Source organism: Drosophila teissieri, chromosome 3R (genome assembly GCF_016746235.2).
Source record: "Drosophila teissieri strain GT53w chromosome 3R, Prin_Dtei_1.1, whole genome shotgun sequence".
NCBI lineage: Eukaryota > Metazoa > Arthropoda > Insecta > Diptera > Drosophilidae > Drosophila > Drosophila teissieri.
Genome location: NC_053032.1, coordinates 9,105,501 through 9,120,151, shown reverse-complemented (window position 1 = coordinate 9,120,151; position 14,651 = coordinate 9,105,501). Strand labels below are relative to the sequence as shown.

Sequence of the window (14,651 nt, the reverse complement as noted above, 5' to 3'; positions counted from 1 at the left end):
ACACCACACACTCACACACGCACGTTCTTTGTTTTGTCTTAAGTAGCCTGGCTCGCGCTGTTGTTATCGTTGTTTTTGCTGCTTAGCCGGCTTGCTTTTTATGGGCAACGCCTGACAGGAAGCGGAAGTTTCAACGCGCGGGCGGAAATTATTGTTTAGCTTTATTGTTTAGACTGCTTTAGAAATTTGTTTGCCGAATTATTTCTGTTCAGTCATCGCTTTTGCTAACGACGGCCGCTGCGTTCAGCAGTCTAAATTCGCTGGGCGTGTTTTATGCTCGCCAAATTTATGGATAGTCCGAAATGTCTGGCCCCTCAATGCGAGTGTGTGTGTGTGCAAATAGAGGCGCACAGTCACAAGCAAGCGCAGGCACACACACACGCATGGGGCTTAGACAATGCTGAGCCCATAAAATAACAGAAAACACAAGCCAAACTCACATGCAGACAACAGCTTTGCATTCAAAATAGTTTTGGCTCGACAAGCTAATGGAAGAATACAGAGATTTTTACGCATGTCCTGGCAGGCGAAAAACTTAAAGTTTTAATTCTCCAGAATGCTTATGTACACAATGTTTATGTAACCCATTTGCTTATGCTGCAATTAAATTACTTTTGCAAATATTTTCAAACTTATGTGTGCAGAGTTATTTGTTGTAAATATACATTTATCTTGTTTGGGTCAAAGGGTATATTGATTTCAGTCCGTAGTTTACAGCGCAGTGAATGAGACACTTGCAAATATACAAGTATATTCTAGATCAGCAGCCAAAAATATATATTTTTGATTCTACACCAACAGACTTCACCCTCGTGAGTTAATTCCTTTTCGTGGTGGGTTGATTAGGTGCACTTGAAATGAAATATTACGGAAACTGTCAGCAGTCTCTATATATTATCTTGAATATGTCTATCTTAAATATATATAAGCTAATAGAGGTTATATAAGCTTCTGCCAATGCTAGCTTCGTTTGGGATCAGTTTACAGTTTTCTCAGTTTGCAGTAACTGGACTATTTAAAATGTTAAAACTTTAACTTTAAGTAGAAGAAGAATGTTAAAGTCTGACTTTAAGTAGAAGAAGAATGTTATGGGTAAAATGCAAATATAAATGAATTTTGAAGAAAGTTTCTATTCACCCTCTGAAATACAACATTTTATTTCCCGGCCCGCCTCCCAATCGATTTATTCAAATTAGAATTGCCTCTCCAATTGCCGGCATAATTTAATTACTTTTAAGACCCTTAATAAATACAAAACTCATTTAATGATAAAAGTTATGTTTGGCATTAATAAAAGCCTGAAAGCTTTCAAGGTAATTAAACATTTGTCACGCCAACAAGGCAAGGCCGCGGCGAAGAGACAAAACAAGTGCGCAAATAAAGACGAAGGTAGTACCCGAATATATATGTTTATGCATGTATGCAGGAGGCATTCATAACATTTTTTAATGCATTTTAAAGGCACAGCTTTCCGGGCGACAGGTAATGCAAAGATTATGAGCGCAAACAAAGGCGCACGGAAAACAAACCGGAAAGCTTCGCGCTTTCCTTTTAAGCAGAGAGCCTATTAAAATAAATTACAGTGCATTTTTTCTGCTCTTCCTTTTGGACAAAAATTAACAGCAACAGGAGGCGGAGAAAAAACAAAGGAGGGGCTGGCCAAATGTGTGTGGTGGGCGTGGCAGGAGGGGCAGGCGGGGCGGGCGAAGCAGAAGGACTACTCACTGAATAATTCATGAGTGTCGCGGGCGCCAGCGGAGTATAGTGTTATATTTAATAAGCTGCGGGAGGGGATCCTCTTTCGGTAGGGAAGGTGCAGGGTGGAGGGTGGAGGGTGGTACAGCAACTGGAATCAGACACAAAGGGCATGACTATCAAAAATTCAAAAGTCCTGCCGCACCACAGAAAACAAGAGCGGCCAACTCAAATTTGACAAATTTCGTTGCCTACTCTTGTGGGTCCTGGGTCCTTGGCCGATGCCTTAACTTAATCATTTAATAAAACTTTTATGCTGACGACGTTGTGCGTTGGGCGTTGGGCCAGCGCCGACATCGATGTCGATGTCGCCTCCTTCACTCCAATTACTTTTGTTGCCATTTTTCCTTATTTTTTCTTTATTTTTTCTCTTCTTCTCCCTGGCGTCAGGAGAAGGACACTTATTAGCCCACCGCTGCCCTGTCCTGTGCTGGCTTTTTATTTTGGCATCTTTGCCGCCCTTTTTGCCGTAGTCTTATATTTTAAAATTATGTCAATTTCTTTTGAGCATAAAGAGCGCGGATTTTCAGCGCATTGTCCCATGGAGCTTCTGCATGTCCTAGGCGACAGGATGACAGGAATGAGGGGCGGTTATAGGGAGGGTTGCCTGTGCGAGTCCCTGTGCCGAGCTGGCTGCAAAGGGTCGAACGTTTAAGCTGATTGTGTGTTAATCGCGGTTAACTTGACGGGCGACGCCATAAAGAGGCCAAAGTTTAATTATAGCCCGTCGCTTTCGGAGAAAACTTTTGTCATAATTATTAAGTTCACAGAGCAGATGCTTTAGAAAACAGAAAACTCGACTTCTCAAAGGGCTTAGGCTAGTTTTAAATCGATACATCATTATTTACCGACTTGGTTATAACATAAACAACTTAGGCATAATGGTAATAGGTATATTTTTATGTTGGTTAGGGAAATAAATCAATCTGCCACCTTCATTAGGTAATAAAATTGCTCTTATATGTATGTACGTAATGTACATTTAATAGATGCACGGGACATTTACACATCTGTGTACTTGAAGTCTAATTTTAATCTACTATCTTATCTATTTTAAAATTGTTGCCCCTTTATAGAATCTAATTTTTCCACCAAAATTATGAGTCATTTTTTTCATATACCGTTGAAAATTCCTACACAAATCCACACATTTATAAATATTTCAATTACTCTGCCCAAAAGTATACTTACAGCGAAGCTCTTTTCCCTGCTGCCATCGTAAACTGTCGAGAAAATGTAAACGCTCAAAAATTCTCAGCATTGGAAGGAAATTCTACAAATCCTTGCCATATAAAATATGCAAATCCGACTCACTTAGCTTGCAAAATGTTTCCCCCATAGTAGTTTGCCCCATTTTCTCTGCGAGAATTCTTCCCCGGTGAGATGGCGGAGAAGACACACCTGAAAATAACTCAATGACTGCCACAAATTTGCCATTTTTATGCGTCTCATAAATACTGCCAGCCATCAATGTGCCCGAGGGCTGCTCAAATGCTGTTTGTCCAAGGTTATGGAGGAAAATATGCTGAAGTAGAGCGCCGATGCAGGTGAGCGTTGTTGCTGGAGAAATAAAAATAAAGCGAAGGAAAAGCCAGATCGCTTGTGCACATCACGCATACGCACCGTGGCACTTCGTGGACAAACATATGCAAAATCATCGACTCAGTATTTGCATACAAATGTCATACATACATATGCCGCACTGCGGGAGTGTGTTTGTGTGGCAAGTATTTCTGTTGCAATTTCCGGCTACTATAACCGGAAGTGAAGCTGCTCAAAAATTCATGCAACCGTAAAAGGAGCAAAGTGCGCCAATAAGCAGAAGCAGGAGCAGAAGCAGGAGCAACCCACGTTCGACAGTCGGCATTTCGATGGTTGGCATTTCAGTATTTTTTGTTTCGTCTCCTTTTTGCAATATTTCTCCTCGGCAAAACACTCTTTGCATATTTGCTAGCGTCGTCGTTCTCCGCAATTTACATATAAAATATTTTGTGCGAATTACACACACATTCGAGCATCAAGTGCTGGCATCGCATAAATCGCATTTTATTGATTTATGGCAGAATTTTTAATAGTTTGGAAATGGTTCCCGATAAATATATTCTATTTATGCATTATTGCATTTCTTGAATCATAAATTCAATGCCTCGCCATGTCTTCAATGTCTTGTGATATATGGGAAAGGGTAGGCAGTGTTTAAGAATGAAACCAAATGCGTATCTTCAAGACTATCCAATGGGAGTAATCCCTTTTGTTCATATTTATAGAAATGAACGAAACGTTTACTCGGCTTTATTTTATTCGAATGTAAACGAGATTTTTTTCTGCTTTCTGTTGTGGAATAAATCTCTCGTGTCCGCAGCCCTTTGCCAGTGAAATCAATTCACTTGTGAACAGAGCAGAGCGACAACCGACGGAAAGTGGAATGTTTGCCATAAGAATTGCTCCGGATCGGGGAATATTTAAATGTTCCACCCTTTTTTTCAATTTGAGCCTCAAACAAATCAGAGAAACGGAAATAATTAAATTTTTGGCGCCGGGAAAAATACAATTTTTCGCACGGTTACCAGTGCAGTGCAGGGCAGAAAAAAACCATCGAAAATGCATCGAGTCCTGAAGGTTGCTCCTTTTGCCACCAGGACGGATGCGTATGAAATGCAGCTGCTGTGTAAAATGATTTTTGCTCCCTCATTCATTAAAAAACAATTAAATGTGCGACACGCGAACTTAATTACACTTTTATGTGGCCAGCTCGGATGACAACAAGCATGCTCCACCGGAGGATTCACCTCCCCAGCAGAATGCTCATCTACCATTTGTGGTTTTTAGTGCGTGCCCGTCGTGGAAAACTCTTCAACTTGAATATTTTATGGCCTTGCAACGGCCCACGGCCCACGGACCACGGACCGCGGACCATGGGCTCGTTGGACGCGATTGTCCATAGGCAGGCATCAAACAATTTGTATAATCAACAATTAAAGAGCGGATCGGCTCGTGGCCACGCATTAAGTGCGCATTGTCTGGACACCATGCCCCTTCCGTCTGGAGGGAGATTTTCCAATTTGTACTCGCAGCAAATTGCAAAGTTTTGTTTTGCGGTTGTTTCCATCTCGCCAGGACAGCTAGGACAGCTAGGACAGCTAGGACAGCCAGGACCGACGAGCGGGAAAAACAGACAAGACAACGCATTTTCGCATTTTCGGACGGCTGTAAACTTCAATTGCGCGTTAAAAATCACCCCAGCCCGCGTCGACGTTTTTCCAGTCTTAACCCATTAAAACATGCCCTGCGCGGCGGATCTTCTTGTTATTAATGGCATTAATTAAAATTTAAATTTGTTACAAACCCGTTTAACGCCGCTCCGTCTGGCACTTGCGTAACATAAATTGCTTGAGATGCTGTCTGAGATACCCGAATACTGCAGATTGGCATCCGCTCCATATTTCTGACATTTGGCTACGCCTTGTATGTATTTCCGACAAGTAATTTTTGTGCCTTTGCGCAAATATCAAAAACATTTGAAGCCGAAATTTCACGCACCGAGCTTTGCATGCTAAGCCCATAAATTGCGCCCATCCAAAAACATGGGGTTATTTCATGCTAAATATATACGTACATCCAATCGTAGCAACACGCGCCGCTCGTAATCATGTCAGATGTCCATGGTGGGCATGGCTCAACATTTCAGGAGCCGAGAACTAAGCCTCACGGCTTTTGGTTTTTGTCAGCGCAAGAAATCCCAAAATTAAATAGAAAATAATTTGATTTATGCTTGTGCGAGGACATTCCTGCGTATACTCGTATAGACCTTTGGCTGATTAGCCATTGTTATTTTTGAATATTTACGACCATGGAATGGGCAAATACCGAGCATTTTCGGTGGAAAGAGTGCAATAACATCTCATTAATCCAATTAGACATGGGACATCAAGCATAGCGCATACGCACTGTGGGCTGTTTTAACACAGCATGACTTCTGCTGCTACTTCATTAGACATGTATGCCGGCTTTCCGACGAACAGGACTTCTACTTATACATTTATTTATCGGACATTTGTCATGAAATTACTGTAATAACTTGGCGTGCCTGGATTTATGTTGGAAAATTATTTCCAGTTATTTTTCACCTCCTCCCGCTCGACAGAGCTCTCCACGCCGCCTTTCGCTTTCAATTATGTCCTGGCTCTTTTGTCCTTCGCCTTCTGCATGGTTTTTCGATGATGGAATCACACAAACTGCGGTCAAATCGCACGCACGCCTGGCTCGGCAACATTTAGCTAACTGATTTGTCGCCATTCATTGGAGTTGTCATTGTTGCTTTCGGGGTGGTTTTCGCTTCTCTTGGCATTTTTGATGATGACAAAGAAGGTTGTGGCTGGCGAATCTGCTGCTGGTAAGCTGGTTTTTCTTGTTAGCGTTCTGGCCGCCCTCATGTGTGAGATTTCCGGCGCAAGGATTTATGGGACAAAATATATAACAAAGTTTCTGCGTTTAAGCTTGTCACCATTTCGAAGAAGAGTCCTGTGAAAAATGCTGGATTGTTTCGGTGCCTGCATCTGCTTTGATCTTCATTACAAAATATTACTGAAATTAAATATAATGTATATCTTTTAAAGAGAAAACGTAGGATCGTTTTGCGATTACGAACAAATAAAGAGCTGTATACATTAAATTAAATAATTAAAATAAACATTTTTCCGGTCATTCTTTTACTCTTTATATTGAATAAAGGAAGCCCTCATTAAGTGGCCCTATATAAATCAACTTTTCGTTCTACACATCATATATAAATAACTTTACCCATTCCGACTTCCACATGCATTATTAGTGTTATTTCATTATTTAACCTCCTGAGCAGGTTGTTAGTACCGCTGTTTCCCCCCAATAAGCCATTAAAATGTGGAATAAAAACTCTGCATCCATCGACTAGGAAGAGGCATCGAGGAACCATTACCTGCCCCAATAAAAGCTGAGTGGGTCTGTCGCCATGTGACTACGGTAATAACGATGGCATAAAATTCGTAGAAAAAATCAAAACGCAACAAACACGAGAGTTTCGGTTGAGGGGGTTGAATTTGAAAACAAAAAGAGAACGACACGAAATTGACTTAATTCCCTATTGTTGTTTTGGTTTTTACTCGACGGGTTCTTCTCGATTTTCCGGAGGTGGAGCAAACAGCTGATTCGATTGAAGAGAGGAAGCGAGAGCTTTGAATGCGTTCCACTTCCAGGGCCGCTCTCTCTCTCTCTCTCTCTCTCTCCGCAGAGAGAGCAGAGTAGTACTTTTGGAGCTTAACCCACATTGCCGAGGAGGTCTGAAGCCAGGCCATCGACGAAAGGAATCTTCAGTCGTTGGAATACACTCGTGCGTCGTGGACACAACTTAAAACGTTCTGGCGCCGGAAATTTGCACGTGGCAACGGTACTTGGTCCTTTAGTCCCGTTCTCTCAATTCCGCCGTGCGCGTGTGTTAGTGTGCGCTGATGTGACGGATTGCGGCTGTATGAGTGTATCATCGCCAGCTGTAAATGTGAGCAATTGAAAATGTGTTTCAGGCAGAAGTTGTCCTTTTATCTATGCGAAATTAAGGCGAATCGACAAACACATCTACGCTTGTGTGTGCGTGAAATGTAAATGTATGCCAAGGCTTAAGAGTCCGCTACCGAGCCGCGTCATCTTCGCCTTTGTCTGCTGCCTTGCGGCATTCCTCCATCCTTATTTATTTTACGCTTTTTCTTCTCTCCCGAACTTTTTGTTGTGTAGGGCATGCGACCAAGAAAAACTGCTAGCAGGATCCAGAAAAAATATATGAAATTTTGATGGGAATACACTATAAAGTTAGCCACGCCGCTCACATTCCACTTAACGGTCATTGACGCTCACCTTTTTTGGGGGAAACACGTTGCATGCCCCCGTATTTCCATCCTCGCTGCACGACTTGCATGCAATTAGGCTCTTGTAAGTTTAATCGCCGTGGATGGAATAATTAAGCCAGGCATACGCCAACGACATCATAACCCCTAAAAGTAGGCAAGCCAAAGTTTCAGTTGTTGACAGTTTAAGTTGGAATAAGCTAAGGCAGGCCCGCAGTTATTACTTAGTCCTAGCTAATATTTTAGTCGGAAATTACCCTTACATTTGCCTTTTGTATTCTATTGTTCTATCATTTATTATTATTCGTTCAGCGTGTTATTGGCTATTGTACACATTCGACAACATTTAGTGTTCAGGATTTAAAATTTGGTTTTTTTAATTTGTTTGCAATATATTTATGTTATGTCTTAAGATTTTTTTATCTTTAGCTTCTTTTGTGATCTATAAATATATTTATTCAAGTTTTTCGTGTTCAATCAGCATTAAGATTTGACTTTATTTGCATTATTAAGTTACTGCTTTTATATTACTAGTTTTAAATTTTCTTCAAACTTGGGCGCCCGTAAAGTATAGGTCGATCAGGCGAAAACTTGTTCTCGTCTTTCTCTTCAAATTAAATAATTAGACTTGGCCGATTAATTTGTTGATCAAAAAACAACAGTAGGCGATGTTCAACTAAAAATGAAAAATGTACCACCGCAGCCTAAATAAATGCAAAAAAATATGTTGTGAATACTTAATAATCTCGTTTGGATTGTAGCAAATTCTGGCGGAAAGAGAAAGGTTGAATACAGAAATAATACAAAAAAAAACTATTCCTATTTATTTTAAGCCCATTAAAAAAATATGAACGCATACAATCGAAAGCCCCATTTTTAAATCGCTATAACAAAAAATAATTTAAACAAATAAAATGTAGCAACGAATCAATTTTTAACAAAGGATCTAACGAAAAACGGAAAGCAACGACAACGAACAAAGGCATATAAATGCTGAATCCTGTGAAAAGTGAAAGCAATTAAAATTCGCTTCAAAACAAGAAATGAAATATTTCTCGGTGCAGGATATATGAAAAATCAACAGAACGGTTTCCCAATACTATATGTGTACCAATAAGTGAGTGCGTGTGCAATTGTGTGAAAACCTACAAGGAAAAGAAAGGCGGAAACGTCAAATAGAGGAGAAAAAGGATACGCAAGCTTAAAGTAAAAGGACAGCCGAGCAAACCGAAGTAGAGGATTATTTTCGCCAACAGTGGAAACAATAAACCTGCCAGCAGTCATAAGAGCAGCAGTAATATACATGGGTGCGCGTATATAGATCTGTGACTTTCATGTGGTAAGTCAAGCAGAAAGAACAACTCTGCCATAAGCTTAAGTTGTCAATTTCGCAAGGCTGGGATACGCCAAAAATAAATAATCGTGTCCACTTGCCCTGGGAGATCATCGAATGATTTACCCATCACAGCGAAAACTGAGTCCCTACTCAGATCAATCACATTGTTTCCTAATTTACCCGGCGTCAACAAAAATAAAATCAATTCAATGAAGATAAATGAGTTCAAAGTAAAAACCGGGACGCCAAGCGTCTAAATATAAATCCAGGACCGCAGCATCGCTCGGTTTCCACTTTCACTGGCGATTGGCAGCGGTAATAAGCGATTACAATGTCATGGATCTAAATCCAAGTCGCAACAAGGATGCCACAGTCACGTGCGTTGCGCAAAAGCAGCCACAGGACCTCAAGAAGTCGCAGGTGTTGCGTCTCCAAAGATTCTAGGAACTTGGATGCGGCTGCGGATAAGAATAGGGCCATCGACTGGCGACGACATCGCACATTATAAGAGCTGGGTGGCGGCCATAATTTACCTCGCTGTCATAAAAAGTTTCAGCTTATTACTCATACGCCCCACGGCCGCAAGCTGATGAGCCAGAATATCATATTAATCATTTTGCCAATGATTGGGATGATTTCCCCTACCCTCTCATACACTTTTATAGCATGCTTTTTATCGATTTGGATACTTGGCTATGACAGACACGCACATAAAATTGCTCCACAAACACCTGAGTTGCTATTTTTAGTTGGCCCAGCTGTTGGGCTCTCCATTTTGCTACTTGCCCCAAAAAAAAGGTTGGGTTTCCTGGAGAGTGCATAAATTAACGCAAATAATTATGCAGATTTTTCCCGTGCGCAAATAAACGCCGCCAGACGAAGAAAGACGAGCTTCTTTTGAACTTTTGAATATTTTAACGCTCCATAATTAGTCGACGGGCAGGAATCCACTTGAAATTTGCCCCTATTATTTGCTATTTCAGAGGTGAACATTTGCTAAACGAACTTTGAACATTTATTTTCGCCAACTTCACTTTTGCTTTCACTTTTTTTCAACCCAGAGAATAGCGAGTCTAAATTTAATTTAAAATAATATTGTTTACATTAAAGTTTTCGGAATTCACACCAACAGCAATCAGGTTATGACCGTATTGAACTTCAAAAAGAGAGGTAGTTTTTATGATATCCATTTATAGCACATTTGGTCTACATTTTTAATTTATTGAAATTGCTACAACTTTTTAAATAGCTCATATGTATTCAACACTTGAATGAAATTGAATTAAATAAAAATTCTTGTATATTTTTCTAATTTTATATATTTTTCATTTAATTTTCCGTAGCTTTTTATTGTATTTAATGTTGTGTTTAACGGAAATGTTCTTTTTTTATTTAACTTTTTATAAATGGGTAAATGATACATTGGACCGAGAGCATTGTGCAACAGGACCAAATAAAGAAGAATGGCAGGTTGATTGAGGCATATATTTGGCGTGAATTAAAGTAGTTATTAATTATTGAAAGTAAACTAAAAAAGTGTATTCTCTGCCTCACGAGCTTAAAACTTTTCACAAGCAACCAAGTTAAACTAGACCTGACTTATTGGCCGTCATCTTCAAAGGATCGATGTCCAACTGTGTGGCCAGTTCTTCCAGAACAGACAGAGTACAGGGAGTCATCGTGAGTCCTCCCTGTTCGTCGACCATCTTCATGTGCTGTAGCTCCTTGTCACCCGGCACCATGGCTGGCTTTCCCACCTTGCTGGGCATCGCTAGTCTCAACAGGCGGTGGAAATCGGCCAATCTGTCCTCGAAGGAGGGACAAAAACGCATCGGATCGATGGCCACATAAACTTGGCCCAGATTCGCTGGAGCATTTTCCGTACTATAGACCCCACGACGCTGGATTTGATTTGCATATCGAGCACCTGTCATCACACCGCACAGAATATCCACTGCGGCAGCCATGCCGAAACCCTTGTGCTCCGGCTGAAAGGCTCGGATTCTTTGGGCCCTCAAGGCCTCCTCTGTTGAGGTAGTCTCCTTGCCATTCCTATCAAAAGCCACTAATTTGGGCACTTCCTTTGACCAGCCATTGCAATAGGATAGCTCCAGTTCATCCACCGAGCACGCAGCCATACCAAAATCAGCCAGAAATTGTTCGTGGACACCGGAAGCGGCACAGGCCATTGGATTTTCCCCCAAGATGGGTTCGATTCCACCAGCAGGCACCAGAGTTGGAGCACCGTTCGTCATGCATAGACCAATCATTCGCTGTTCCAGCGCTTGACAGGCATACCAGGAGGCAAATCCAATGCAGTTTGAACTGCGAGCCGAAACCCAGCCGATGCCTACTTCCCGGGCCTTTTGAAGGGCCAGATCCATGCAAAAGTTGGCCACTACGGGTCCAGGTGCATTGTGCCCATCCACTAAGGCGATGGCTTTCTTTTCGGACACGACTCCCGGTGTGGCGTTACCCGCAACAGTACAATTCAGAAGGTCTGCCGCAATTGAGGGCAATCTATGGATGCCCATAGAACGCTGGCCCATATAATCTGCGGCTATCAAAGCATCGGCCATCTCGCTGGCCGCCTGCTTGGGCACCTGCATGGCTGAGAACACCTGGCTAACGAATCTCTGGGCCTCCAGGACATCCACCAGTCCGCTGGAATCCTTGATTCGTTTCGCATCCTCAGAGCCTCCTGGTTGCTTCTGCCCGCCACACATGAGCAGCACCCTCTTGATATTATGCCACAACATGTCGGATCCAGCTGCTATATTTTTAGGGACTTCCTCCGTATGGTCTATCCGGATACTGGACTCGTTGGTGCACTTACGCTCATTTCCCGTGGCTTTGACCCCTTTATTCAATTTGGGTGCTGCCAAGCTGTTTGACGTTTGACTACTGGTCACAAGCTTCTCAGTGGACAACTTGAGGCGCACCTTTCGAAGCGCATCGAGAAAGTTGACTACTACCCTCATTTCCTCAGCGTTTGGCTATATGAGTGTTACCTTATTTTCTAAATATTTGTTCCTGTAGAGTTTGTAGTATTTGTCTAAGGTATTATGAGTTCTAAAGTATGTATGTTATCAGTTGTTATCAGTTATTTATACGTTCTAAAAACTTGTTGCGAAAAACACATTAAATTGTAATCATAAATTGTAGTAGACTATATATAAATGTAAATTAAACAAAATACAAAACTCTTCTGTTAATTGCCTTTGTTTTCATAGAATTTATTTTTGTCTATACCTTTTATAAACTTCCATCTCCTGCTTGTATTAATTTATATATAAAAATGTACTTGTTCATGTACACAACAATGTAATACATATTAGTGGATATATAAAGGAAAATGTACAAGGAACATTTGCAAAGAAACTCCATGAGCATTCCATTGCTTCCCAACGGGTAGCTCTGGTAACTGCTCACATTTCACATATGAGGTAAACAAAAGATACATTTTTTACAAATAAGTATACATATCCAAATGAGCTACTTTCGCATGCACCACTCGCTGTGCGTACTTGAATTGTCAGCGCAGAAACAACGAAATATCAGGACACAAATAAGCAGGGCAAAGTCGAAAAGGGAAAACAAATGCGATGGATGTAAAAGCTTAAAAATGCACACAAATTGCACTGCTACAGTTAAGGATGTGTAAAGTAACCTTGAGGTCTGCAAACACCAAGCAGATACATACAAGTACGGATACAGATACATTTTAACGGTACCAGATGAAAATTCAGTGTTCATAGGATGTGGAAAATGTGACGGTGACCTTGTTTATTTATGTGGCCGCCAGCTCGTTGCAAATAAAAATAAAACAGCACTTTAATTTAACACGTCCTCCTTTTTTGTATGTAGCTAATGGTTTAATATGGAATGTAAATAAAGTTCGCTTGCATTTCATATTCATGATAATAAATGACCAATTAGTTTTCATGGCTATCGGTAAAAAAGGTGATTGAATTAGTCAACAGCTGGGATCTGAATTTCCAAACAAAGAGCTTTTTTAATAACCACATGGTACTCTAGTTTGCTTTTTATCAGGCTAGCATCTCTACATTATTAAATAATGCATATTACCCTATTAATTGGATACATACATAATTGACACGGAAATCACATGCAAAAATGTCTACTTTGTTTTATTTACAGTAATTACAGAAACCGATTATTTAATCTGTAAAAGTCTATTTGCTTACAGAACAATTCATTGTTGAGCTTGGCACGGAAATAGTGCAATACAAAGAAATCAGACATGTCTTAAAGTAATAAAATTATAGAATTTTACCTTGAAGAACTCAGAACAATAAATAATTAAATGGCAAATAGATAAATTAATTTTAAAACTTATTTTTTATCTTATAGTACACGGCTATCAAAAAAATGTATTTTCAAAGACTTTCTAATCAAATATTTCTTAATAATAACAATACCCATTTTGGGTATTTAACCAAATAATGGTATTTTACTTACCTCTAACATTACATTTTCCAGATCACGATGAAATCCAGTCAGCTGGCAGCTCGTCTCGTCATCCCAGTCCAGCAGCACAGATAGTCTAGATGACCAGGAAGAGGTCACGTCAATCCAGAGCCACATCGAAATAGGTGAAGACAGTTCCACAACAGCTCGCTCAGGTCGCACAACTTGAAGCTCCACTGTGCCAGGATGGGGGAAAGCCAGCTGCTGCTGTTGCTGCGGCTCCTGCTGCTTCCTACAGTCCTCTTCGGCTGGATGGACTGTGCCGGGGCCTCCACGGCGGACATCTACAAGGGCGCCCGGCTGGGCCACCGCATCGTCCAGACGCGCTACGGACGGCTGCACGGACTCATCCTGCCGCTGGACAGCTTCCGCTTCCTGCGATCCGTGGAGGTCTTCCTGGGCGTGCCATATGCAACGCCACCCACCAAACAAAATCGGTACGAGCTTTTTAAGTGACCTTGTGTTAAGAAGGCACAATTAAATACATAAATTTTTGTTACTGAATTAGAAGAATAGCAAAACAGTTGAAATAAATTCAGTATTATTACTATATCTACCTAGATCAATTAAAAAAGGCATAATCTCAATTTGAATTTAAAAGTTAATTTATCTATTTGTGCGTAGGATGAGTGTTTTTATCCTCCATTTATTTCATATTTCAGCTGTGCTTTTCAATAGCTTTCTATTTTCATTCACATTTTATAAAGCCAAAGCACTCAATCTCTTCTATCCAGGTTTAGTCCCACGAGAGCACCAGCGCCTTGGGACGGCATTCGGATATCGGATAAATACAGTCCCGTGTGTCCGCAGCGATTGCCCAACATCCAAAATGAAACGGCGGCTCTGGAGAAGATGCCCAAGGGTCGCCTGGAGTACTTGAAGAGATTGCTGCCCTTCCTGGAAAACCAGTCAGAGGACTGCCTGTACCTAAATGTCTTCTCGCCGGTCAATGGTAAGAGCTAAAAAATATACTTTAAGAATCTAATAGCTATGCTGGAAAATGGCCACGAGCATGGCCAGCCATAATTGAAGCACAAAAAGCTGCACATAAATCTCATTTAAATTCAATTAATTAAGATTAATCGTGCGCCACGTAATGCCAATAATTTCTACGCAAAAGAAAAGCCAGAGCTCACGTAACCACTGCGCAAACCTTATCGCAAGAGCCACCCCACTAAGCTCACAATCCCTGGACG

At 41.0% G+C, this 14,651-nt stretch overlaps 2 protein-coding genes across 2 annotated transcripts in view; one reads left to right on the top strand and one right to left on the bottom strand.

Annotated features, from left to right (window-relative positions):
- Positions 1–10,435: 10,435 nt before the first annotated feature.
- LOC122621126 (uncharacterized oxidoreductase YjmC) lies at positions 10,436–12,025 on the bottom strand. The gene has a single exon (XM_043798885.1). It carries the CDS (start codon positions 11,943–11,945, stop codon positions 10,548–10,550), a length of 1,398 nt encoding a protein of 465 aa, XP_043654820.1. The 5' UTR covers positions 11,946–12,025; the 3' UTR covers positions 10,436–10,547.
- Positions 12,026–13,394: 1,369 nt separating this feature from the next.
- The window catches only part of LOC122621952 (neuroligin 4-like), a 35,547-nt gene continuing 34,290 nt past the window's right edge, over positions 13,395–14,651 (top strand). The window contains 2 exon segments of the mRNA XM_043799997.1: positions 13,395–13,892; positions 14,190–14,407. Coding sequence (XP_043655932.1) covers positions 13,642–13,892; positions 14,190–14,407 — 469 coding nt within the window. The 5' untranslated portion in view covers positions 13,395–13,641.

Coding starts and splice junctions, on each gene's coding strand:
- LOC122621126 (XM_043798885.1), bottom strand. CDS start 11,945: ATGAGGGTAGTAGTCAACTTTCTCGATGCGCTTCGAAAGGTGCGCCTC.